This window comes from Mobula birostris, chromosome 13 (genome assembly GCF_030028105.1).
Source record: "Mobula birostris isolate sMobBir1 chromosome 13, sMobBir1.hap1, whole genome shotgun sequence".
NCBI classification, from domain to species: domain Eukaryota; kingdom Metazoa; phylum Chordata; class Chondrichthyes; order Myliobatiformes; family Myliobatidae; genus Mobula; species Mobula birostris.
In genome coordinates this window covers 95394573-95420408 of record NC_092382.1, presented here as the reverse complement: position 1 = coordinate 95420408, position 25836 = coordinate 95394573, and the positions used below count along the sequence as shown (strand labels likewise).

The window sequence follows — 25836 nt, the reverse complement described above, 5'->3', positions numbered from 1 at the left end:
AGCCCTTTCTTTCCGCCCTTCGCCTCAGCCAGCTCTCCTGTTATTTCCGCCCTTTCCTGAACCCAGCCACCTTCATGCGTCCTTAAGAGGGGGTAACTGTGTGCTGAAGGAAGAAGAGGTCTGCCGGGGGGGGGGGGGGGAACTGAGCACAGCACCCGGCAGCGAAGCAGTTTTCGTTACACTAGTAAAGCGGCAACGATCTGGGCTAGCTTCCCGCCGCCAGCTGCGGTATCCGTTCTCCCCGTGACGGCGCTTTCCTGCCGGATTCCTAAGCTTAGGAGTTGGGAGATTAATTGGGCGACACTGGCTTGCTGGCCGGGCCACGGGAATGTGTGCTCAGCCCCCTGTTCTACGCGCTTTCCACCTGTGACTGCGTGGCTAAGCACAGCTACAACACCAGATACAAGTTTGATGCGGACACCACTTTTGCGGGCCGTATCAAAGGCGGCAAAGAATCAGTGCACAGGAGAGAGGTTGAAAAACTTGGCCGGGTGGTGTCATGACAACAATTGCTCACTCAAAGTCAATAAAACCAAGGAACTCTTTGTAGGCTTAGGGCGAGGAAAACCAGAGGTCCATGTGTCAGTAATCATTGGAGGATCAGAGATAGAGAGGGTCAGTAACTTTAAATTCCTGAGTGTCACCATCTCTGTGTAAAAGTTTTCCCCCCAAGCCATTAGACTCCTCAATTCCCAGATAGTCTGACACCAACCTGCCAACCTGCGCGCGCGCACACACACACACACACACGCACACACACAGGCACGCGCGCATGCACTCTACTGAACACCACTCCACTCCCTTTGCAATTTTTCCTCATTTCTTTCTCAATTCTTGCTAAAACATTGTTTATATACCCACTTACATCATTTATTATTGTTTTGTAATTTGTCCTTTACTGTGCCTGTTGTCTTGTTTATTAATTATTGTACTGTCTTGCACTGTTCTGTTCACTTTATATCGTCCGGTGTAGGTCCGAAGTCTAATGTAGCTTTGTGTTGTTTCACGTAGCCTAGTGTAGTTTTGTGTTGTTTCAGGTGGTCTAGTGTAGTTTTGTGTTGTTTCAGGTAGTCTAGTGTCGTTTTGTGTTGTTTCAGGTAGTCTAGTGTAGTTTTGTGTTGTTTCAGGTAGTCTAGTGTCGTTTTGTGTTGTTTCAGGTAGTCTAGTGTCGTTTTGTGTTGTTTCAGGTAGTCTAGTGTAGTTTTGTGTTGTTTCAGGTAGTCTAGTGTCGTTTTGTGTTGTTTCAGGTAGTCTAATGTAGTTTTGTGTTGTTTCAGGTAGTCTAGTGTCGTTTTGTGTTGTTTCAGGTAGTCTAATGTAGTTTTGTGTTGTTTCAGGTAGTCTAGTGTAGTTTTGTGTTGTTTCAGATAGTCTAGTGTAGTTCTGTGTTGTTTCAGGTAGTCTAGTGTCGTTTTGTGTTGTTTCAGGTAGTCTAATGTAGTTTTGTGTTGTTTCAGGTAGTCTAGTGTCGTTTTGTGTTGTTTTAGGTAGTCTAGTGTAGTTCTGTGTTGTTTCAGGTAGTCTAGTGTAGTTTTGTGTTGTTTTAGGTAGTCTAGTGTAGTTTTGTGTTGTTTCAGGTAGTCTAGTGTAGTTTTGTGTTGTTTCAGGTAGTCTAGTGTAGTTTTGTGTTGTTTCAGGTAGTCTAGTGTAGTTTTGTGTTGTTTCAGGTGGTCTAGTGTAGTTTTGTGTTGTTTCAGGTAGTCTCGTGTCGTTTTGTGTTGTTTCAGGTAGTCTAGTGTAGTTTTGTGTTGTTTCAGATAGTCTAGTGTAGTTCTGTGTTGTTTCAGGTAGTCTAGTGTAGTTTTGTGTTGTTTCAGGTAGTCTAGTGTAGTTTTGTGTTGTTTCAGTTAGTCTAGTGTAGTTTTGTGTTGTTTCAGGTGGTCTAGCATCGTTTTGTGTTGTTTCAGGTAGTCTAGTGTAGTTTTGTGTTGTTTCAGGTAGTCTCGTGTAGTTCTGTGTTGTTTCAGGTAATCTAGTGTAGTTTTGTGTTGTTTAATGTAGTCTAACGTAGTTTTGTGTTGTTTCAGGTAGTCTAGTATACTTTTGTGTTGTTTCAGATAGTCCAGTGTGGTTTTCTCTTGTTTCAGGTAGTCGAGTGTAGTTGTGTGTTGTTTCCGGTAGTCGACTGTAGTTGTGTGCTGCTTTAGGTAGTCTAGTGTAGTTTTGTGTTGTTACCGGCAGTCTAGTGAAGTTTTGCGTTGTTTCCTGTAGTCTAATGTAGTTTTGTGTTGTTTCATGTAGTCTAGTGTAGTTTTGTGTTGTTTCATGTAGGCTAGTGTAGTTTTGTGTTGTTACCGGCAGTCTAGTGAAGTTTTGTGTTGTTTCATGTAGTCTAGTGTAGTTTTGAGTTGTTTCATGTAGTCTAGTGCAGTTTTGTGTTGTTTCAGGTAGGCTAGTGTGGTTTGTGTTGTTTCATGTAGCACCATGGTCCTGGTGGATCGTTATTCCGTTTTTACTGTGTAGTGTACCAGCAGTTATGGTTGAAATGACAATAAAAGCGACTTGACGTGACTCAGAGGACCTGTCTTGGACCCATTATATAAATATTATTGCGAAGAGAGCAGATGGCGCCTCCACTTCCTGGGGGTTCTGCGGAGGGTTGGCATAGTTTGGCAAAAATCTACAGATGTGCGGTGGAAAGTGTGCTGACTGGCTGCATCACAGCCTGGTACGGGAACACCAAAGCCTTTGAGCGGAAAATCCGACAGAAGGGAATGGACTCGGCCCAGTACATCCAGGATAAAACCCTCCCGGCCATTGAGCGCATCTATAATGAAGCGTTGCCGTAGAAAAGCAAAATACGCCATCGAAGATCCTCGCCACCCAGACCATGCTCTTTTCTCGCTGCTGGCATCAGTTAAACGGTAGAAGCACCTCGGGGCTCGCACCGCCAGGTTCAGAAAAAGTTACTGCCCCTCAACCATTAGGCTCTTGAACAAAAGGGGATAATTACACTCATTCTGGTGTCCTCACAGTTTGAGACTCTTTGTCTTGTTATATCTTGCACTTTCATTTCTTCATATTTCATGCTCGTTATTTATTGCTATTTATTTATGTTTGCATTTGCACGGTTTGTTGTTCATTGATCCTGTTTACAGTTACTGTTCTATAGACTTTCTCAGTATGCCCGCAGGAAAAAAAATCCCAGGGCTGTATGTGATGATGCGTATGTACTCTGATAATATTTTGTTTTACTTTGAACGTTGAATTTTGAACTTTACCGTGCTGTATCGCTTGAAAAAAAAAAAAACAGTTTGTCGTTGAGTCTAGTCGGAGATCAGTAATTCTGGATTCCGTGATGTGTAATGAACCAGAGGCGATTAGGGAGCTTCAGGTAAAAAAAACTCTTCGGAGGCAGTGATCACAATATGACGGAGTTCAACTTGAAATTTGGTCGGGAGAAGGTAAAGTTTGACGCAGCAGTATTTCAACCGAGTAATGAAAGTTTAAGCTAATGTAAAAGCAAAAGAGAGGGCATACAACAAAGCAAAAATTAGCGGGAAGATGGAGGATTGGGAATCTTTAAAAATCTAACAGAATCATTAGGAGGGAAAAGTTGAGACATGAAACCAAGCCAGCAAAACAATATCAAAGTGGATAGCAGAAGCTTTTACAAGAATGAAAAAAAAATAAAATGGGAAAAATAGGACCACTGGAAAATGAGTCCGGAGAAACAATAACAGGGGTTTAAGGAGATGGCAGATGAACTAAATGAGTATTTTGCAGCATTCTTCACTGTGGAAGACACTAGCAGTGTGCCAGATGTTGAAGGGTGTGAAGTAAGAGAAGTGAGTGCATCTACTATTACACGGGAGAAGGTGCTCAAAAAGCTGAAAGAGTAATTAAGTCTGAAGCACCTTCAATTACTCCAAAAGACTGAGGTTTGGTAAAATACTGAAGGGCTTTTATTCGCTGTACAATACGACCTCCACAGTGAGTGTCTGCCCGCGGACTGAGGGGGAGGGGCAAGGCGACACCTTTATACAGGACACTGTGGGAGGAGCCACAGGGGCAGTCAGCAGAGGGGTGTGTCCAGACAGGTAACCGAGTTACAACATATATACATGGTTTACCACAAAGTCACCTGGACCAGACGAACTGCACCCTAGGGTTCTGAAGGAGGTAGCGGTAGCGATTGAGGAGGTATTAGTAATGATCTTTGAAAAAAAAATCATTGGACTCTGGCATAGTGCCAGAGGACTGGAAAATAGCAAATATCTCTTCACTCTTTAAGAAAGGGAGCAGAAGGCAGAAAGGAAATGATAGACCGTCTATCCCGGCCTAAGTGGTTGGGAAGGTGTTATGGTCAATTGATAAGGATGAGGTGATGGAGAACGTGGTGACACAGGATAGATGGCAAAGGGTCAGCATGGTTTCACTCAGGGGACGTCTTCCCAGACGTACGTGTTGGAATTCTTTGAGGAGATTACAAGTAGGATAGATAAAGGAGATGCAGTGGATGTTGTATATTTTGACTTTCAGAAGGCGGATTTCCAGACAAGGTGCCATAAGACCATAGGACATAGGAGCAGAATTAAAATATTCAGTCCAAAGAGTCTGCTCCGCCATTCCAACATTCCATTTCAGATCTCACTCAACCCCATACACCTGCCTTCACCCCATATCCTTTGATGCTCTGACCTATCAGGGAACAATAGACAATAGGTGCAGGAGTAGGCCATTCAGCCCTTCGAGCCAGCACCACCATTCACTGTGATCATGGTTGATCATCCACAATCAGTACCCTTTTCCTGCCTTCTCCCCATATGCCTTCACTCCGCTATCTTTAAGAGCTGTAGCTAACTCTTTCTTGAAAGAATCCAGAGAATTGGCCTCCGCTGCCTTCTGAGGCAGAGCATTCCACAGAACCACAACCCTCTGTGTGAAAAGGTTTTTCCTGAACTCCGTTCTAAATTGTCTACCGCTTATTCTTAAACGGTGGCCTCTTGAAATGATCAAATTCCGCCTTAACTATACGCACGGACTTGGCTTCCACTGTAGTCTGTGGAAGAACATTCCACAGATTTACTACTCTCTGGCTAAAAAATTCCTTTTTACCTCTGTTTTAAAGGGTCGCCCACATTTTTGAGGCTGTGCCCTGTAGTACTGCATCCCGCACGATAGGAAACCTCCCCTCCACATCAACCCTGTCTAGTCCTTTCAACATTCGGTAGGTTTCAGTGAGATCCTCCGCCCTCTCACCCCACCTACATTCTTCTAAATTCCGGTGAGTACAGACCCAAAGCTGCCAAACGCTCCTCATATGTTAACCCCTTCATTTCAGACATCTTCCTCGTGAACCTCCTCTGCACTCTCTCCAATGACAAAACATCCGTTCTGAGATGTGGGGCCCTAAACTGTTGACAATACTCCAAGAGCAGACTGATTAGTGTCCTATAAAGGCTCAGCATTATCTCCTTGCTTTTATATTCTATTCTCCTTGAAATAAATTGCAATATTGCATTTCCCGTCTTTACTATCGACTCAACCTGTAAATAAAACTTTTGTGAGCCTTGCACGAGGACTCCAAATCTGCACCTCTGACGTTTGAAGCTTCTCCGCATTTAGATAAGAGTCCGCACTATTGTTCCTTTTACCAAAATGCATTATCATACATTTCCCAGCACTGTCTTCCATCTTCTTTTTGCCCATTCTTCCAATTTGTCTGAGTCCTGCTGCAATCGCATTCCTTCCTCAACACTACCTACCCTTCCACCTGTTTTCTTATCATCCTCAAACTTTGCCACAAAGCCATCAATTCCGTTATCTAAATCATTGACAAACAATGTAAAAAGTAGCAGTCCCAATACTGACCCCTGAGGAACACCACTAGTCACCGACAGCCTACCAGAAAAGGCCCCTTTTATTCCTACACACTGCCTCCTGCCTGTCAACCATTCCTCTGTCCACACCGGTATATATCCTGTAATACCATAGGATTTTATCTTGTTAAGCAGCCGCATGTGTTACCAAACGCCTCCTGAATATCCAAGTAAATGACATTCACTGCCTTTCTTTTGTCCACCCTGCTTGTTATTTCCTCGAAGAACTCTAACAGATTTATCAGGCAAGATTTCCCTTAACAGAAGCCATGCTGACTTTGACTTATTTTATCGTTAATCTCCAACTACCTCGAAACCTCATCCTTAGTAATAGACTCCAACACTTTCCCAACCACCACCTTTGTTTTGCCTTCCTCCCTTCTGAAAAACCGGAGTGACATTAGAAATCTCCTAGACCATGCCAGAATCAAATGATACTTAAAGGATCAGGATCAATGCATCCTTTATCTCTTCAGCAACCTCTCTCAGGACACTGGGATGTACTCCATCTGATCCAGGTGACTTATCCACCTTCAGACATTTGAGTTTGTCTTTGTAATAGCAATGAAACTCACTCCTGCTCCCTGACACCTACGGGCCACCAGCGCACTGCGAGTGTCTTTCACAGAGAAGACAGATGCAAAGACCTGTCATTTCTTTATCCCCTATTGCAACTTCACCAGCATCATTTTCCAGTGATCCAGAATCAACTCTCACCTCCCTTTTACTCTTTATACAACAGAAAATAACTTCTCGTATCCTAGAAACATAGAAAACCTACAGCACAATACATGCCCTTTGGCCCACAAAGCTGTGCCGAACATTTACTTACTTCAGAAATAACCTCGGGTTACCCACAGCTATCTATTTGTCGAAGCTCCATGTGCCTGTCCAGGAGGCTCTTAAAAGACCGGATCGTATCCGCCTCCACCACCGTCACCGGCAGCCCCTTCCACGCACTCAGCACTCTCTGCATAAAAAAAACATACCCCTGACATCTCCTCTGTAGCTACCTCCAAGCAGCTTAAAAGAGTGCTCTCTGGTGTTAGCAATTTCAGCCCTGGGAGGAAGCCTCTGACTATCCACACGATCATCATCGTGTACACCTCTATCAGGTCACCTCTCATCCTCCGTCGCTCCAAGGAGAAAAGGCCGAGTTCACTCAACCTATTCTCATAAGGCATGCTCCCCAATCCAGGCGACATCCTTGTAAATCTCCTCTGCACCCTTTGTATGGTTTCCACGTCCTGGTTTACCTTATTGGCTAGTCTTCCCTCATATTTCATCTTTTCCCTTCTATAGATTCTTAGTTGCCTCTTGTTGGATTTTAAAAGCATCTCAATCATCCAACTGCCCGCTCACTTTTGCTACCTTGTGTGCCTTTTCCTTGGCTTTTAAGCAGTCCTTAATTTCCTCTGTCAGCCACGGTTGGCCACCCCTGCCATTTGAGAACATTCCACTCCATGGGACATGTCTATCCTGCTCCTTGTGAACTATTCCCAGAAACTTCAGCCATCTCTGGTCTGCCATCATCCCCATCAGTATCCTCATCCGATCCAGCTAGGCAAGCTCCTCTCCAATGCCTCTGTAATTCACTTTATTCCACTGCGATACAGATACATGTGAGTTATGCTTTTTCCTCTCAAACTGCAGTATGAATTCAATCATTATTATGATCACTGCTTTCTAAGGGTTCCTTTTCCTTAAGCTCCCTAATATTACAGCCGCCAGTCTAAGTCAGACTTTCCCCAATAAGGACAAGGGCAAGCTGCTCGATAAAGCCACCTCGAGGGCATTCAACAAATTCCCCCTCTTGCGATCCGACACCAACCTGATTTTCTCAATCCCCTCGCATACTGAAGTCACCCATTACACTTGTCTCATTACCCTTGTTACAAGCATTTTCCAGCTCCCTTTGCAATCTCAACCCCACATCTTGGCTCCTATTTTGAGACTTACATATGATTCCAATAACGTTTTTTTCACCCTTGCAATCTCTTAACTACTCCCGCAAACATTCAACATTTTCTGACCCTATGCAAAGGGTCTTTCTAAAGATGTAATTCCATCTCTTACCAATGCATTCCCGCTTGTCCTTTCGATACAAAGTATATACTTTGATGTGAACCTGCTAACTGTGGCCCGCTTTCAGCCACGGCTTAGTGATGCCTACAACGTCATACCGACCAATCTCTAATTGCACCACGAGTTCGTCCACCGTATGCCGAACGCTACACGTATTTGAATACGTGTGTCTGTTTACAAGTAAAATGTCCATGGTGTTACAGGCATGGTTAGAACATTGGGTAATTGGTAGGAATCAGCGAGTGGGAATAAAATGATCCCATTCTGGTTGGCTGCCAGTGACTAGCGGTGTTCCGCAGGGATCGGTGGTGGGACCGCTTCTTCTTATGCTGTGTATCAATGATTTATATGATGGACGATGGATTTGTTTCAAAGTTTTCAGATGATACAAAGGTTGGTATGAGGGGCAGGTAGTGATGAGGAAACAGCTGGGCTGTAGAAGGACTTCGGCAGATTAGGAGAGTGGAAAATGAAATGCAATATTGGAAAATGCGTGGATGGTCATGCACTTTGGCAGGAGAAGTAAACGTGGAAGCTATTTTCTAAACCGGGAGGAAAACCAAAACTCTGAGATGCACAAGGACTTGGGAGTCCTTGCACAGAACACCCTAAAAGTAACTTTCAGGTCGAGTCGATGGTGAGGAAGGCAAATGCAATGTTAGCATTCAATTCGAGGTATAGAATACAAAAGCAGGGATGTGATGCTGAGTCTTTATAAGGCATTGGTGAGGCCTCACCTTCAGTATTATGAGCAGTTTTGTTCTCCTCATTTTGGAAAACATGTTCAGGTATTGGAAAAGGTTTCAGAGGAGGTTCACAGGGATGATTCTGCGAATGAAAGGGTTATCATTACGAGGAACGTTTGATGGCTCTGGGTCTGTACTCGCTGGAATTCAGAAGGATGGCGGGGCGGATCTCATTGGAACCTTTCGAATGTAGAAAGGCCTAGACAGAGTAGATGTGGAAAGGATGTTTTCATGGTGGAGGAGTCTAGGAAAAGACGGCACAACCTCAGGATGGGGAGGGCAGGTCCGTTTGGTGTCTTTAAGGAAGAGCTTGATAGGTTCTTGATTGGACATGGCATCAAAGGTTACGGGGAGAAGGTCGGGGAGTGGGGCTGAGGGTGGTGGGGGGGGGGAGGATCAACCATAATTGAATGATGGAGCAGATTCGATGGGCCAAATGGCCTAATTATGCTCCGGTATTTTATGGTCCTACGGTCTTTTGGTCTAAAAACTGTCCCCCTCGATGGAACCCATGTAGATATGTTTTTTAGGTCCATTCTTCGGTGCCCACGTCACTAGTGACCTCTTCCTTGCACACCGATTCGGTGATCAGGGAGACGTATGTACTTCCTCCGGTGCCTGAAAGGGTTCTGCTTCATCCCGAGCCTGGTGACCGTATCTGGGTCTGACGCAGGAGTTCTCAGCCTGAGGTCCACGGGCCTCTCAATTAATGGTCGGGGTCCATGGCACGGAGCAATTTGTCGGTCATTGGTTGAAAGGATTTTGTTTGTGCCTGAGTGACTGTGTGGAACCTTTGAAGAGCGGAGCTGCTCTCGGGAGGTGAGAGCCTGCAATGGGGAACATGGTGCGCAGTGTCAGCTCTGACCAGGCTGGTCGCCGTCATTTCGAATCGCCCTTTACCCGGGGCGCGGTGAGGATTTACACTGCATCCTTGTGCGCTTGCCAAGATGCCGAATCGATCGGTGACCTAATCACGCTGTAAATCATTTGCTTTCTTGCAGCTTCCCAGTGCGTATTTACAAAATCCTGACCGCGCCATGGCTGGGATTGGAAAGAGCAGAGGACAGCCAGTAAACGAGAGGACACCGGAAGACGCGGGTTAGTCTTTCAAACATATAAATATGCCGGCGAGGGCGATGATCTGTGCACGAAACTGCAGGAAAATTTTGGAATATATATACTATCGAAGTGGGAGGGGGGGAATTGAACGGTGAGTGGGAGTGGGGTAGCCCCTTCCTCATTGCTATTGTGTGTGAATTTGGGCCGCTTATCCAAGGAAGAATGTGTTGGCATTATAGAGTGTTTAGAAGATGCTCAGTGGAATGATCACGGGAAATTAAAGGGTTAACGTGTGAGGAGTATTTATTGTCTCCGGGCCGGTTCTCGCGGGCGTTGACGGGATTGGGGTGGGGGGGGGGCGCGGTAGAATCACATTGAAGCCTATTGAAGGCTCAGATAGAGTGGACGTGGAGAGATTTTTCCCTATCATGGGGAAGACGAGGATCAGAGGGCACAGCCTCAGAACAGATGGACGTCTCCTTGGAAAAGAGATGACCGGGTTTACTTAGGGATCAGCAGGTCCCTAGTTCGAGGTTCAGCTGTGGCAGCCTGTTTGTGTCCTTGAACAAGGCACTGAACCACACATCGCTCTAGTGTCTGGGCGAGGGAATGGCGCCCCACACAGACTTCCAATCTGCAGGGCTCTCAAGGTCTGAGTCGACGTTCCCCCCTACTTAGCCGAGATGAACCGGTGGAATCCTTGGCTACAGATGGCTGTGGAACCGAGGCCATTGGTTATATTTAAAGCGGAGACTGACAGGTTCTTGATTAGTGAGGACGTCAAGGGTTACGGGGAGAAGGCAAGAGAATGGGGCGGAGAGGGATAATAAATCAGCCATGATTTAATGGCGAGGTAGGCTCGATGGGCCGAATGGTCCGTGGTCTTCTATGTCTTATGGCCTCATGGCAACGATGCAGGGACAGCCTGGGGGCGGGCACTGGCATCACCTCTGTGACCCCAACAGAGGGCAGACCAGCCCGGAGAGGGTGCGTGGCCTGAGGAGGGAGCAGATCCCCGGGCAAGTCACGCACAGTGAAGAGCGCGCGACGACGGCGCGTTTACGTCAACACGTGAGCTGGTCGCTTCCCCTCCAGACAGCGGGTTCCGAGCAGCCAAGAAAGGGACGTGTCGCTCAGAAGTGAAGTGGGTGGGGGGGGGGGGGTGTTGGGCGGTGTATGGGGGGGCGCGGGGAGAAGTGACACCTGAACTTGCAAACCTCCATCCGAGCTGACGGGGGAGTTTGCGGGTACTATCACAGACTCGACAGAACATACTCGGGGTGATTGATAAGTTCGTGGCCTAAGATAGAAGGAGATGAGATATTAATTCCCAACTTTCTGCATTATCACTCAAAGAGTTGAACTGCACGGACATTTGACGAGAGCGTCTTGGATCTCCAGGTGGTCCACAGCAGCGACGATTGATAAGCTCGTGGCCTAAGGTAGAAGGAGATGAGTTATACCTCTCTCGTTACAGGGCACGAGCAGTTCAACTCTTTGAGTGAAAATGCAGAAGGTTGAAATTAATAACTCATCTCCTTCTACTCCAGCCTACTTGCCTCCAGCACCTCCCGTGGCTGCCCTTTTCGTGCAGCTACCGCCAGCTCCCCTACCCCCGGTTAAAAATAAAGCAAGTCGCCTCGCTTATCTACTTTAATTCCTCCCCCTCCCGGCCATTTTAAAGAAAGACGCGCTAATACTTGATATTTGTGCCCCGAGGAGAGGTCTCCTTCTGTCTGTACGTCACGTAATATCATAAAACTCGATTAGGCTTCTGCTCCGCCTCCGCCTCCCCTGAGAAAACAACCCGAGGGCGCTCAGCCTCTCCTTATAGCCTCCGCCCGCTCCAAAGCCGCCAAAGCTGTCCTGTAATGGGCAGACCAGAAGTGCACGCACCATGTAGGTTTCATTCAACCTGTAAAACGAGCTTGGGAGGGGCGGGTGGAAGCTAAGGCGTGTGAAAAGAGTTTGCACCGACAGCTGTGTCCAAAATCCTTGCCTCCCTCCCAACCCCGTCCCCCCCCCCGCCCACTAACTTCATGAACGTTTTCTGGTGTCCGGTCGGAGCCCCGGGCACGCCGGCGAAAACCGCACATGCCCGTTTAAACTCTCCTTCTCACAGGGGGTCCTCGGCTTCTTGATAGCGTCCTGTTAGCCGATGTTTGTGGGACGCGGCCCAATTGGTTTAGTGACCAGATAGTAGTCGGGTCGGGTTGGGTCGACCCATAATTCAGCTAGCCGCCTCTTGATCGTCGGAAACCCGCTACTTAATTGATTCCAGCGGGAAATCCCGAAGGATCACGGTGAAGGCGGGGCGATGGGCTGACGTGGGGGGCAGGTAGCAGAGTCTGGAATGTTTTCGCTACAGTCGGCACCGTAACGTGGTGCAGATTACTGGAACGGGACTCTGGGGTCGGTTAAGGGATCTTGTTCAAGGTGTGGATTGTCAGAGGCTTTTTTCCAGGGCTGAAATGGCTAGCACGAGAGGGCACAGTTTTAAGGTGCTTGGAAGTAGGGACAGAGGAGATGTCGGGGGCAAGTTTTTTACGCAGAGAGCTGTGAGTGCGTGGAATGGGCTGCTGGTGACAGTGGTGGAGGCGGATACGATAGGGTCCTTTAAGGCACTCCTGGATAGGTACATGGAGCTTAGAAAAATAGAGGGCTACGGGTAACCCTAGGTAATTTCTAAGGTAAGGATATGTTCGGCACATTTTGCCCCTTCGTCATTTCCTGTCAGTCTCACCTTGCGCGCATACGCTCCTGCCTCTGGTGTCACGCCAGCTACGTGCAATCAGTCTCTGTGTATAAGTTAATCTTATGTATAGACGGCCACTCTCAAACAGGTTGTATTTTATAGGAATGTTCTTGTATTTATATTCATTGTGGTTTTGCTTTGTTTTATGGTTGTCTTTATCCATACTGTGCTTCAGTATGCTGCACTGGGTCCAGAGTAACAAACATTTCGTTCTCCTTCCGTACTGAGAACATTTGCCGGCTGCTAGCGCAGTGGCATCAGCTCTGGACTTTGGGGCGAGAGGTCCCGAGTTCGAATCCAGCCGGTTCCCGGTAACAGCTGGTGATCTCTTAAAAAAAACTCACCCGGCAGAAGGCAATAGCAAGCCACTGCTGTAACTTGCTTCGTACACGGTTTTCCAGTACCTCAGAGTGGCGTGGAAGTGAATAGAAACTGGAATATGATCTCGGTTCTCGAACGCTGAATCTTGATCTTGCATGCGGGGAATCTGACATACAGCGGGCTCAGTCTCTCGCTGCCGTGCGCTGGATGGTCAGAGCTGCCTTTTACCTGCTTCCCCTTCCCTTTCCAGGTCCGAGCTCTGCCATCGCCCGGTTTCTGGCGAACTGGGACGACTTCCAGCTGTTCCAGCTGACGAAATTCTACCGGGACCGGCTGGAGCAGGCGGTGGAAGGAGGGGTGAACAGAGTCAGCTCGGCGTTAGCGGGCCAGTCGCTGTTCAGTGGACAAGAGCATGAGGTGAGTGGGAAAACGGTGTCGGGGGGTGGGGGGCGGCAGAGTTTGGGTTACCCACATCGCAGAGCGACTGGGCTACTTCTGAGACGAGGAATGCGGACGCTAAAAGACTATATTAAGAAGAAACACAAGAGAACACCTGCAGATGCTGGAAATCCGAGCAACACACACAAAATTCTGGAGGAACTCAGCATGCCAAGCAGCATCTGCGGAAAAAAAAGGATAGTCGACGCTTCGGGCCGTAACCCTTTGGCAGGATTGGCCTGCTGAATCCCTCGGGCATTTTGTGTGCGTTGCTTCTATTAAAATGAATCTACGATATAACGTTGCAGTTGCACGCCTTTGGGGAGGCCGCACAACAAGGAGCAAGGATCAAACTTAATTAGCCATATATACTTGCATATTGTATATTAGGATTTTGTTGTGATGAGTTGCCGTGAAATGCAACACAACCCATTACAAAGAATATTGAATCATATAAAATAAAGTCAGAGGTTAACGTACAGGTATGGAATAAAATGTCTATGAATTATCTGCGCAGTGAAGCAGTAAATATATTGAAGACAAGGTTGGATAGATTTTTGCATGGTAGGAATTAGGGGTTATGGGGAAAAGCCAGGTGGCTGGAGATGAGTCCGTGGCCTGATGAGCCATGAGGACCAACACTTGCTCCTGTTTACATAGAACATAGAACATAGAATAGTACAGCACAGTACAGGACTTTCGGCCCACAGTGTTGTGCTGACCCTTAAACCCTGCCTCGTATATAACCTCCTCACCTTAAATTTCCCCATATACCTGTCTAGTAGTCTCTTAAATTTCACTAATGTATCTCCCTCCACCGCTGACTCAGGCAGTGTATTCTACTGACCAACCACTCTCTGAGTGAAAAACCTTCCTCTAATATTCCCCTTGAACTTCCCACCCCTTACCTTAAAGCCATGTTCTCTTGTATTGAGCAGTGGTGCCCTGGGGAAGAGGCGCTAGCTGTCCAATCTATCTATTCCTCTTAGTATCTTGTATACCTATTATGTCTCCTCTCATCCTCCTTCTGTCCAGATAGTAAAGCCCTAGCTCCCTTAATCTCTCATCATAATGCATACTCTCTAAGCCAGGCAGCATCCTGGTAAATCTCCTCTGTACCCTTTCCAATGCTTCCACATCCTTCCTATAGTGTGGCGACAAGAACTGGACACAGTACTCCAAGTGTGGCCTAACCAGACTTTTATAGAGCTGCATCATTACCTAGTGACTCTTAAACTCTGTCCCTCGACTTATGAAAGCAAAGACCTCATAAGCTTTCTTAACTACCCTATCTACCTGTGAGGCAACTTTCAGGGATCTGTGGGCATGTATCCCCCAGATCTCTCTGCTCCTCCACACTACCAAATATCTGGCCATTTACTTTGCTCTCTGCCTTGGAGTTTGTCCTTCCAAAGTGTACCACCTAACACTTCTCCGGGTTGAACTCCATCTGCCACTGCTCATCCCACTTCTGCATCCTATCAATGTCTCTCTGCAATCTTTGACAATCCTCTACACTTACTACAACACCATCGACCTTTGTGTCGTCTGCAAACTTGCCGAACCACCCTTCTACCCCCATATCTAGATCGTTAATAAAAATCACGAAAAGTTGAGGTTCTAGAACCGATCCTTGTGGGACACCAATAGTCACAATCCTCCAATCCGAATGTACCCCCTCCACCACCACCCTCTGCCTTCTGCAGGCAAGCCAAATCTGAATCCACCTGGCCAACGCATGATAGCTTTCTCAACTTTATTGGCTAGGAGAGCTGTTCTATTGTACTGGAAGGACCCCCATCCACCTACTGTTCTATTTTTTTTTTTTGGCTGTCCTCCGATATGCCTTGTTTAAGTTTGAAGAAAAATAAGGAGTCGGAAGCTTGATACATCATTTAAATTTGAGCAAACTTGGCGATCTTTTATTTATTATTTTCATATGATCTAATTCTCTTTACTTTAAAAGTATTTTTTTTTCTTCTCCACGAAGTTTTAGATTTAACCAGACGCATTTCCCCTTTCTTTTAACTGTATCCTCAAGAAGGACTGCCCAGCACCCCCCTCCCTCTTTTTTGTTATAGGTTAGTTTAGTGTTTTATTTTCTCAATAACTGGAAATCTTGAGTCTTTTTTTTCTACGTTCTGTTAAGAGGAGAGGGGATTCTTTTCTCTCTATATATTAGTTTTATACTATATATAATTTTGTCAGTGTATACTCCTTTCTTGTACTATTATTGAAATATGTATTTGAGATTCCCTCTCCTCTGGTTTGTATTTATTGTTATTCTTTTAAATCAATAAAAAAATGTTTGAAAGAGGAAATATTGGAAACGAATAAGAAACATGTGTCAGATGGACGGCTACAGGTATATCCCCATGGCAGGGGAGTCCGTGCGAGAGAGTATCTATTAGGAGTTAGAAAGGAAAGGCAGCATCCGACACCAGAATTTGGGGATGGGTCAATTTTCCCTCCAGATTGTAATGGCCAGTTGTGCAAACGCCTTGTACTGTGCAATTACTTTTTGCCCGGTGACAAGAACATCTGCGCACCGAATCATTTTTAGTGGAAGTAAACCCGAAGCTATTCTAAGGATAACACATGACCAAGTCCAGTTTGCTGCTTGTTGTTTAAAATAAGTAAAATAATACACACCAATCAGTTCTATTTCTCATATGCCGTCCGACAGCATGTAAAAATATCAAAGGGAAACGTGGTTGTGTACGATCGTGGAAAATACTTAGCAAGCCAACGAGGTCGAGGGTGGGAACCCTTTTCGGCGCGGTATAAAATCCTCCGTAGGCTGCTGGCAAAAGGTACCCGCACACGCACCCCTGAGAGGACACATCGGGACGGAGGGGCCACCGCGTCAGAACAGACCCCAACCGTGCGTCAAATCGACGCCATAGGCACGGCGTGGCTGCGTACCCTACACCGTACCGTACGCCGTAGCCTGACGCGCACCTCCCCAAAAATGCAGCTACGCTTCGCGGCGACGTAGACAGCAACAACTGTGATTGGTCCGCTTGATAGCATCGCATTTCCTCCTTACACTGCAATAGTTTTCCATTGGGCGACTGAAGGGCAGGGAGGGAACTCTGGCTGCAATGCTTTCCATAAAGCTTCGCAGACCTCCGAAATTATGGAGGACCCTGTGCTTGACGCCAGTTTGTAGCAAGCTGCAACAGCCTGTTGACTTCCACCCGAAGCTAAAACTCGAATGGTGATTGCCAGTCTCTGAGTATACTGTGCGTACACCGATGCAAAATAAATGGCTGGAGACGATGAACCAAATTGTCAAATCTGCCTGCCGACATTGGAAAGTATTTGAAATGCATTTCCTCGTCCATGTCTCTCAGTGGCCAGACAAGCACAGAAAATTCACCCTCCTTCAGTTTCAGTCGCCATTGTTTGAAGTTTGTGTTTCTTCGTGTTGAGTTTCAACACGAAGAAACTCGACACAGTGGCATAGAAACCCCACGCCAACTAGCGTTTTGGCGGTGAATTGCAGAGCGATGCAGACACACCAACGCACAAGTATAAATGTTCACAACGGCGTAGCCCTTTTGCATGGGCTACGGCGTAAGCTAGTACGCACGTATAAATCAGCCTTAACTCTCAGTCCGCTGTTCGGTCTCTTCCGCAGAAAGTCACCGAGCTCGCCGATCTAGGAGATCGGGCGGACAGTTCGAAACTCCTCCTCAGTCTGGTGATGGAGAAGGGCTCCCGGGCCCGGAGGGTGATGTGGGACACCTTCGTGGACATGAGGGACGGGGCCCCGAAGTTGGACAAAATATTGAAGGAAATCCTGGACGACGGTGAGACTAAATTGAAATCGGGTCGGTGCCCCGCACACTTTCCGCCCCCAATTCAAGAATGAAGATTGTTTATTAACATTTTTCAGTACAGAGGTATAACGGAGAGCAAAATGATAGTTACACCAATCCGATGCAGCACCAAAAAAATCTAAGTATAAAGAACACAGTTAAAACACAACAAATATGAATACGTAAGATTAGTTTAAATAGATAGACTGATTGTAAGCACATGATGTGACACTCGGGTCAGGAACCATAGAAACCATAGAAACCATAGAAACTACAGCACAGAAACAGGCCCTTTGGCCCTTCTTGACTGTGCCGAACCATTTTCTGCCTAGTCCCACTGATCTGCACACGGACCATATCCCTCCATACACCTCCCGTCCATGTATCTGTCCAATTTATTCTTAAATGTTAAAAAAGAACCCGCATTTATCACCTCGCCTGGCAGCTCATTCCACACTCCCACCACTCTCTGTGTGAAGAAGACCCCCCTAATGTTCCCTTTAAACTTTTCACCCCTCACCCTTAACCCATGTCCTCTGGTTTTTTTCTCCCCTTCCCTCAGTAGAAAAAGCCTGCTTGCATTCACTCTCTGTATACCCATCATAATTTTATATACGTCTATCAAATCTCCCCTCATTCTTCTACGCTCCAGGGAATAAAGTCCTAACCTATTCAACCTTTCTCTCTAACTGAGTTTCTCAAGTCCCGGCAACATCCTTGTAAACCTTCTCTACACTCTTTCAACCTTATTTATATCCTTCCTGTAATTTGGTGCCCAAAACTGAACACGATACTCCAGATTCGGCCTCACCAATGCCTTATACAACCTCATCATTAACATTCCAGCTCTTATACTCAATACTTCGATTAATAAAGGCCAATATACCAAAAGCTCTCTTTACGACCCTATCTACCTGTGACGACACTTCTAGGGAATTTTGTATCTGTATCCCCAGATCCCTCTGTTCCACTGCACTCCTCAGTGCCTTACCATTAACCCTGTATGTTCTACGTTGGTTTGTCCTTCCAACGTGCAATAGCTCACACTTGTCAGTATTAAACTCCATCTGCCATTTTTCAGCCCATTTTTCCAGCTGGTCCAAGTCCCTCTGCAGGCTCTGAAAACCTTCCTCACTGTCTACTACACCTCCAATCTTTGTATCATCAGCAAACTTGCTGATCCAATTTACCACATTATCATCCAGATCATTGATATAGATGACAAATAACAATGGACCCAGCACTGATCCCTGTGGCACACCACTAGTCACAGGCCTCCACTCAGAGAAGCAATTCTCTACTACCACTCTTTGGCTTCTTCCATTGAGCCAATGTCTAACCCAATGTACTACCTCTCCATGTATACCTAGCGACTGAATTTTCTTATCTAATCTCCCATGCGGGACCTTGTCAAAGGCCTTACTGAAGTCCATGTAGACAATATCCACTGCCTTCCCTTCATCCACTTTCCTGGTAACCTCCTTGAAAAACTCCAACAGATTGGTCAAACACGACCTACCACGCACAAAGCCATGTTGACTCTCCCTAATAAGCCCCTGTCAATCCAAATGCTTGTAGATTCTGTCTCTTAGTACTCCCTCGAATAACTTACCTACTACTGACTTTAAACTCACTGGCCTATAATTTCCTGGATTACTTTTCGATCCTTTTTTAAACAACGGAACAACATGAGCCACTCTCCAATCCTCCGGCACTTCACCCGCAGACAGCGATATTTTAAATATTTCTGCCAGGGCCCCCGCAATTTCAACACTAGTCTCCTTCAAGGTCCGAGGGAACACTCTGTCAGGTCCCGGGGATTTATCCACTTTAATTTTCCTCAAGACAGCAAGCACCTCCTCCTTTTCAATCTGTACAGTTTCCATGGTCTCACTACTTGATTCCCTCAATTCCATAGACTTCATGCCAGCTTCCTTAGTAAATACAGACGCAAAAAACCTATTTAAGATCTCCCCCATTTCCTTTGGTTCCACACAAAGCCGACCACTCTGATCTTCAAGACGACCAATTTTATCCCTTACAATCCTTTTGCTCTTAATATACCTGTAAAAGCTCTTTGGATTATCCTTCACTTTGACTGCCAAGGCAACCTCGTGTCTTCTTTTGGCCCCCCTGATTTCTTTCTTAATTATTTTCTTGCACTTCTTATACTCCTCAAGCACCTGATTTACCCCCTGTTTCCTATACATTTCATACAATTCCCTCTTCTTCTTTATCAGAGTTGCAATATCCCTTGAGAACCAAGGTTCCTTATTCCGATTCAATTTGCCTTTAATCCTGACAGGAACATACAAACTCTGCACTCTCAAAATTTCCCCTTTGAAGGCTTCCCACCTACCAATCACATCTTTGCCAGAGAACAACCTGTCCCAATCCACGCTTTTTAGGGCCTTTCTCATTTCTTCAAATTTGGCCTTCTACCAGTTCAGAACCTCAACACTAGGACCAGATCTATCCTTGTCCATGATCAAATTGAAACTAATGGTGTTATGATCACTGGAACCAAAGTGCTCCCCTACACAGACTTCCGTCACTTGCCCTAATTCGTTTCCTAACCGGAGATCCAATATTGCATCCCCTCTAGTTGGTCCCTCTATATATTGATTTAGAAAACTTTCCTGAACACATTTTACAAACTCTAAACCATCTAGACCGCTAACAATATGGGAGTCCCAATCAATGTATGGCAAATTAAAATCCCCTACCACCACAACTTTATATTTCCTGCAGTTGCCTGCTATCATTGATATTGATGACAAATAACAATGGTAGAGGAATGCTATAAAAGTAATCCGGGAAATTATAGGCCGGTGAGTTTAACGTCAGTATCTGTACATACGTCGACTCGGAGAGGAAATGATAAAGTGACGAAGCGACTGCCGGGAAGAGGAACTCTTCACGGTGGCAGCGAGGCAGATGAGAACGCAGTAGGACAGTATGTAGCGCGGAGGGTGGGCGTAAAGCGTCAGTATAGGGAGGGGTGAAGGTGCATGGAGGACGATGGGTGGGGAGGAGAGTCTGATTGGATGCAGTGATGGGGAGGGTGGGGTGGGTTAATGTGTGAGTGTGGCGGGTCCGCCTGACGGCGTGGGGAAGTGCCTCTTTCTTCATCACCGTGGGGCAGGTGTGGATGCGGAGTGAAGCGCCTTCCCCGATGGCAGAGGGGCAAACAGTCCCTTGAGCGGGCTGGGGGTGTGGGGGAGGGGGTGCTGGAGGTGGGAGAGTGGGATCCGTCATGAGGATGAGAGAGTTTTTGATTTTCTTGCGCCCGAGCAGGTTTTGTTCCGTATGAGTACATCAAGATCACGTCGCAAGCGTCCACCCTGCCAGACAAGCTGAAAGGTAAGAGGCGAATGGTTCTAAAACCGCGGTAAGCCGTTCAATCAGAAGCTGATGGACATACGAGACGGGAAGGGTGAGAAGATTCCTCTCTTTGGGCCCTCGAAACTTGGTTACGCTGCTGAGCGGGGTATAAATGCAACACGGTCAAAGGTAGAGGTAGCGCCACGTCACCCAGGCTTGCCCTCCTCTCATCGTCGCCAACGGGCGCAGGAGCTTAAAGGCACACACTTAACGATTTAGAAACAGCTTCCTCCCCTCCGCCGTCCGGTTCGCATATACGGTATACATATATACACATATAAATGCTTTTGTATATGAAGCCACCCAGGTTTCCTTGGGTTGCGTACGTCTAGGGAATACAGACTCGGAAACAGATTGATAATCGCCGGCATGTGACGTGAAATTTGTTAACTCAGCAGTTTAATACAATAGATAATATAGCAGAAAAAATAATAAAGAAAATAAAAATAATGATAAATAAACATGTAAATCGATTACGTATATTAAATAGCTTCTTTTAAAATGTGCAAAAACAGAAAAGCTGTATACTTTAAAAAAAAGTTTGAGGTAGTGTCCAAAGCTTCAATGCCCGTTTAGCAATCTGATGGCAGAGGGGAAGAATCTGTTCCTGAATCGCTAAGGCTTCATGCTTCTGTACCTCCTACTACCCGATGGTAACAGTGAGAAAAGGGCGTGCCCTGGGTGCTGGAGGTCCTTAATAATCGACACCGCCTTTCTGAGACACCGCTCCCTGAAGATGTCCTGGGTACCTTGTAGGCTAGTGCCCAATCTACCCAGAAGGCAGAAGGCAATGCAACATTGACTGCCGGGCAGGAGAACCAGAACTTGTTGGGCTGTGTAACGGCTTCCTCTCCCAGACTGTTTCGGCACCCTATTGCTCTGCTGCCCACCCATATCCAGTCTGAAGGCCCAGGTCGCTCATCAGCTGGATAGATTTCCATCTTTTATTGCTATTGTTTGACGGGTTTGCACTGTTGCATTGAAACTAGTGCCAGTAATATCACACTGCCTTGCACAAACGTGCGCCTCTCCACCTTCAAGCCATTCGGGGACTTGTGCTCGCATTATTCTGTTATTGTTCGCACCGGGACCAAACTACCTGCGCTGCGGCCGGCTGTATGTGGCCTGCTTTGCACCTGGGCGGCAAGGGAACATCATTTCATTCGGCTGTCGACGTAACTCTGGTTGAAGGACAATAACCTTGAACTTTAACTGAAACTGATGAAGCTTTGGCGGTGCGTTTAGTGTAATTCAGGGGGTGTCATTGTCAGTAGCATTTGAGTTATCATATAAAACGGTCAAATCAAACCGGAAGGGAATAAGTGGAGGTTACGAGTCGTAGAACATGGAACAGGGAAGAGTGCAGTGCGCCGAACTAAAACTAGCCGGGTCTTGGAATGGGCGGTGCACAGAGTGGAGAAGTCGCGATACGATGTGACATGACAGTTGTACAAGACGTTGGCGAGTCCGCACGGAGAGCACCACACGGATTTGGCCGCCACGTTATTGCGGAAGACGTCACTGAGCCGGGAAGAATGAGAAGAAGAAAAAAAAATATGGAACGAGTTGCCAGAAGAAGTGAACGAAGACGGTACATTAAAAGCGTTCAAAATATGCCTGGATAGCTGTTGAATTGAATTGATGTGCATACCGAGGAACTTAAAGCTGTTCGCCCTCTGAAACCGAGATCCATCGATGTCAATAGGGGCTAGCCCGTCTCCGTTCCTCCTGTAGTCCACAACCAGCTCCTTTGTTTTGGCGACGTGTGAGAGAGTTGGTTGTTTTCTTGACACCACTGTCTCAGAGAGATGACTTCTTCCCTGTAGGCCACCTGGTTATTGTTTGAGAGGAGGCCAATCAATGCAGTGTCGTTGGTAAATTTAATCAGCAGATTGTAACTGGGTGGCGGGGTGCAGGTACGTCTCTAGCAAAAGCCGGTGGATATCATGAATATAACCATATAACCATATCACAATTACCGCACGGAAACAGGCCATTTCGGCCCTTCTAGTCCGTGCCGAGCTCTTACCCTATCCTATTCCCACCGACCTGCACTCAGCCCATAACCCTCCATTCCTTTCCTGTCAATATATCTCTCCAATTTAACTGGTTTGCGACCACTGACGCCAGGCAGACAATCTCTGCAGAGTATTGTTAATGGGCTGGGGGGGAGGGGGGGGGGGTCGCCCCGCCATGTGAAGACACTGCTCAGAAGAAGGTAACGGCAAACCGATTCTGTGGCAAAATTTGCCAAGAACAATCGTGTTCACAGTCCATGATCGCCTCCGTCAGTCGACACACAACGTAATGATGATAATGACGATACTGCTACTGGCGCTGTCATAAATAGTATGGATCGGGTGGCCGCAGATTGTTCAGGCATCTTACAAACTCTGGAAGGAAGTTGTTACTCAGCCTGACAGTCCCTGCCCTTGTAATCCGGTGCATTCTGCTTGACGGTAGGGGGTCAAAGAGATTGTGAGACGGATGAAGGGAGCCCACGGCAATGCTGAAGGTTCCGCCAATGCTGTACTGCTGGTACATGTCCTGAATGGCAGTGGTGGTGGTGGTGGGGGGGGGGGGGCGCGGAAGGTGGGGAGTGTGGAGAGTCATCCCGATTATTCTCTCTGCAGTCCTCCCGATCCGTTGCAACGTCTTGCGGTCAGATACCTTGCAATTTCCATGCAACAGCGACTGAGCAGGTCAGGCAGCATCGTATGGAGGATAACGAATCGAAGCTTTGGGCCGGGGCTCAGCCCGGAAATGGGCCAGTCCTGACGGACGGATCTCGGCCCGAAGCTTCAACTGTTCATTCCGCTCTTGAGATGCTGCCTGATCCGCTGAGTCCCTCCAGCATTTTGTGTATGCGTTACTCCGCGCTTCCAGTATGTGTTACTCCGCGCTTCCAATGTGCGTTACTCCGCGCTTCCAGTGTGCGTTACTCCGCGCTTCCAGTGTGCGTTACACCGCGCTTCCAGTGTGCGTTACTCCGCGCTTCCAGTGTGTGTTACACCGCGCTTCCAGTGTGTGTTGCACCTCTCTTCCAGTGTGTGTTACACCGCTCTTCCAGTGTGTGTTACTCCGCGCTTCCAGTGTGTGTTACTTCGCGCATCCAGTACCTGCAGAGTCTTTTGTCTTCTTAAATGCATATCCTCTGTCACGCACGTGTCGACCTTGGAAAAGACACAACGGGTGTCTACTCCACACCGGCCTCTGTCGAACTTAAAAAAAAAAAAACGCTAACCAGTCTCCACATTGCTTCCACCGCTCTGGAGAAAACACGCCCATTTGTCCAGCTTCCTGCTTAGATCACATGGCCTCTAATTCATTTGTTGAACCTCATCGGCTCCATTCCCATGGCCTCTTCCACGTCCTATGAGGCCATCACATCCGTCCAATTAGAAACAGAGAAACGTTGAAAACCTGCAGCACAATGTAGGCCCTTCGGCCCACAAAGCTGTGCCGAACATGTCCCGACCTTACAAATTATCTAGGGTTACCCATAGCCCTCTATTTTTCAAAGCTCCGTGTACCCATCTAGTAGTCTCTTAAAAGACCCTATGGTTTACGCCTCCACCACCGTCGCCGGCGGCCCATTCCACACACCCACCACACTCTGCGTAACAAAACTTACTCCTGACATCTCCCCTGTACCTAATTCCAAGCACCTTAAAACTGTGCCCTCTCGTGCTAGGCATTCCAGCCCTGGGAAAAACCTCTGACTATCCCCACGATCAATGCCTCTCATCATCTTGTACACCTCTATCAGGTCACCTCTCATCCTCCGTCCCTCCAAGGAGAAAAGGCCGAGTTCACTCAACCTATTCTCATAAGGCATGCTCCCCAATCCAGGCAACAACCTTGTAAATCTCCTCTGCACCATTTCTATGGTTTCCACATCCTTCCTGTAGTGAGGCGACCAGAACTGAGCACAATACTGCAAGTGGGGTCTGACCAGGGTCCTATATAGCTGCATCATTACCTCTCTACTCTGAAACTCAATCCCACGATTGATGAAGGCCAATGCACCGAATGCCTTGTTAACCACAGAGTCAACCTGCGTAGCAGCTTTGAGTGTCCTATAGAATCGGACCGCAAGGTCCTTCTGATCCTCCACACTGGCAAGAGTCTGACCTCTAATACTATATTCTGCCATCATATTTAACCTATCAAAATGAACCAACTCACACTTATCTTGGTTGAACCCCAGTCTGACACTTCTCAGCTCTGTTTTGCATCCTATCAATGTCGCGCAGTAACCTCTGACAGCACCCCCGCCCCCCACCACCACACACCGTCCACTACATCCCCAACGTTTGTGGTATCGGTAATCTACTAACCCATCCCTCCACTTCCTCATCCATGTCTTTTATAAAAATCACGAAATGTAAAGGTCCAAGAACAGATCCCTGAGGCACACCATTGGTCACCGATCTCCATGCACAGTATGACCCGTCTACGGCCACTGTTTGCTTTCTGCGGGCAAGCCAGTTCCGGATCCACAAAGCAATGTCCCCTCGGATCCCATGCCTCCTTACTTTCTCAATAAGCTTTGTATGAGGTACCTTATCAAATGCGTTGCTGAGATCCATATACACTACATCTACTGCTCTACCTTCATCAATGTGTTTTGTCATATCCTCAAAAAATTCAGTCAGGCTCGTAAGCCACGACCTGCCTTTCACAAAGTCATGTTGAGTATTCTAATCATATTATGCTCTCCAAATGTTCATAAATCCTGCCTCTCAGAATCCTGCCTTTCCATCAACTTATCAACCACTGAAGTAAGACTCACTGGTCTATAATTTCCTGGGCTATCTCTACTCCCTTTCTTGAATAAGGGAACAACATTCACAACCCTTCAATCCTCCGGAACCTCTCCCGTCCCCACTGATGAATCAAAAATCATCGTCAGAGGCTCAGCAATCTCCTCCCTCGCCTCCCTTTGTAACCTGGGGTACATCTCGTCCGGTCCCGGACACTTATCCAACTTGATGTTTTCCAAAAGCTGCAGCACATCCTCTTCCTTACAATCTAATGCTCGAGCTTTTTAGTAAGCTGTAAGTCATCCTTACAATCCCCAAGATCCTTTTCCGTAGTGAATACTGAAGCAAAGTACTTATTAAGTACCTCCGCTACCTCCTCCAGTTCCATACACATTTTTCCACTGTCACAGTTGATTGGTCCTATTCTCACACATCTTATCCTCCTGCTCCTCACATACTTGTAGAATACCTTGGGGCTTTCCTTAATCCTGTCCGCCAAGGCCTTCTCATACCCCTTCTGGCTCTCCGAATTTCTTTCTTAAGCTCCTTCCCGCTCGCCTTATAATCTAAGAGATTCCTATCATAACCTAGTTTTTTGAACCTTTCGTAAGATCTTCTGTTCTTCTTGCCTAGAAT

At 46.8% G+C, this 25836-nt stretch overlaps 1 protein-coding gene across 1 annotated transcript in view; it reads left to right on the top strand.

The window, feature by feature from the left end:
• The window catches only part of LOC140208060 (NACHT, LRR and PYD domains-containing protein 3-like), a 61122-nt gene that overhangs the window by 227 nt on the left and 35059 nt on the right, over positions 1-25836 (top strand). The window contains exons 2-5 of the mRNA XM_072276586.1: positions 9655-9751; positions 13039-13205; positions 16870-17041; positions 20348-20413. Coding sequence (XP_072132687.1) covers positions 9691-9751; positions 13039-13205; positions 16870-17041; positions 20348-20413 — 466 coding nt within the window. The 5' untranslated portion in view covers positions 9655-9690. The remainder of the gene's footprint in view (positions 1-9654; positions 9752-13038; positions 13206-16869; positions 17042-20347; positions 20414-25836) is intronic.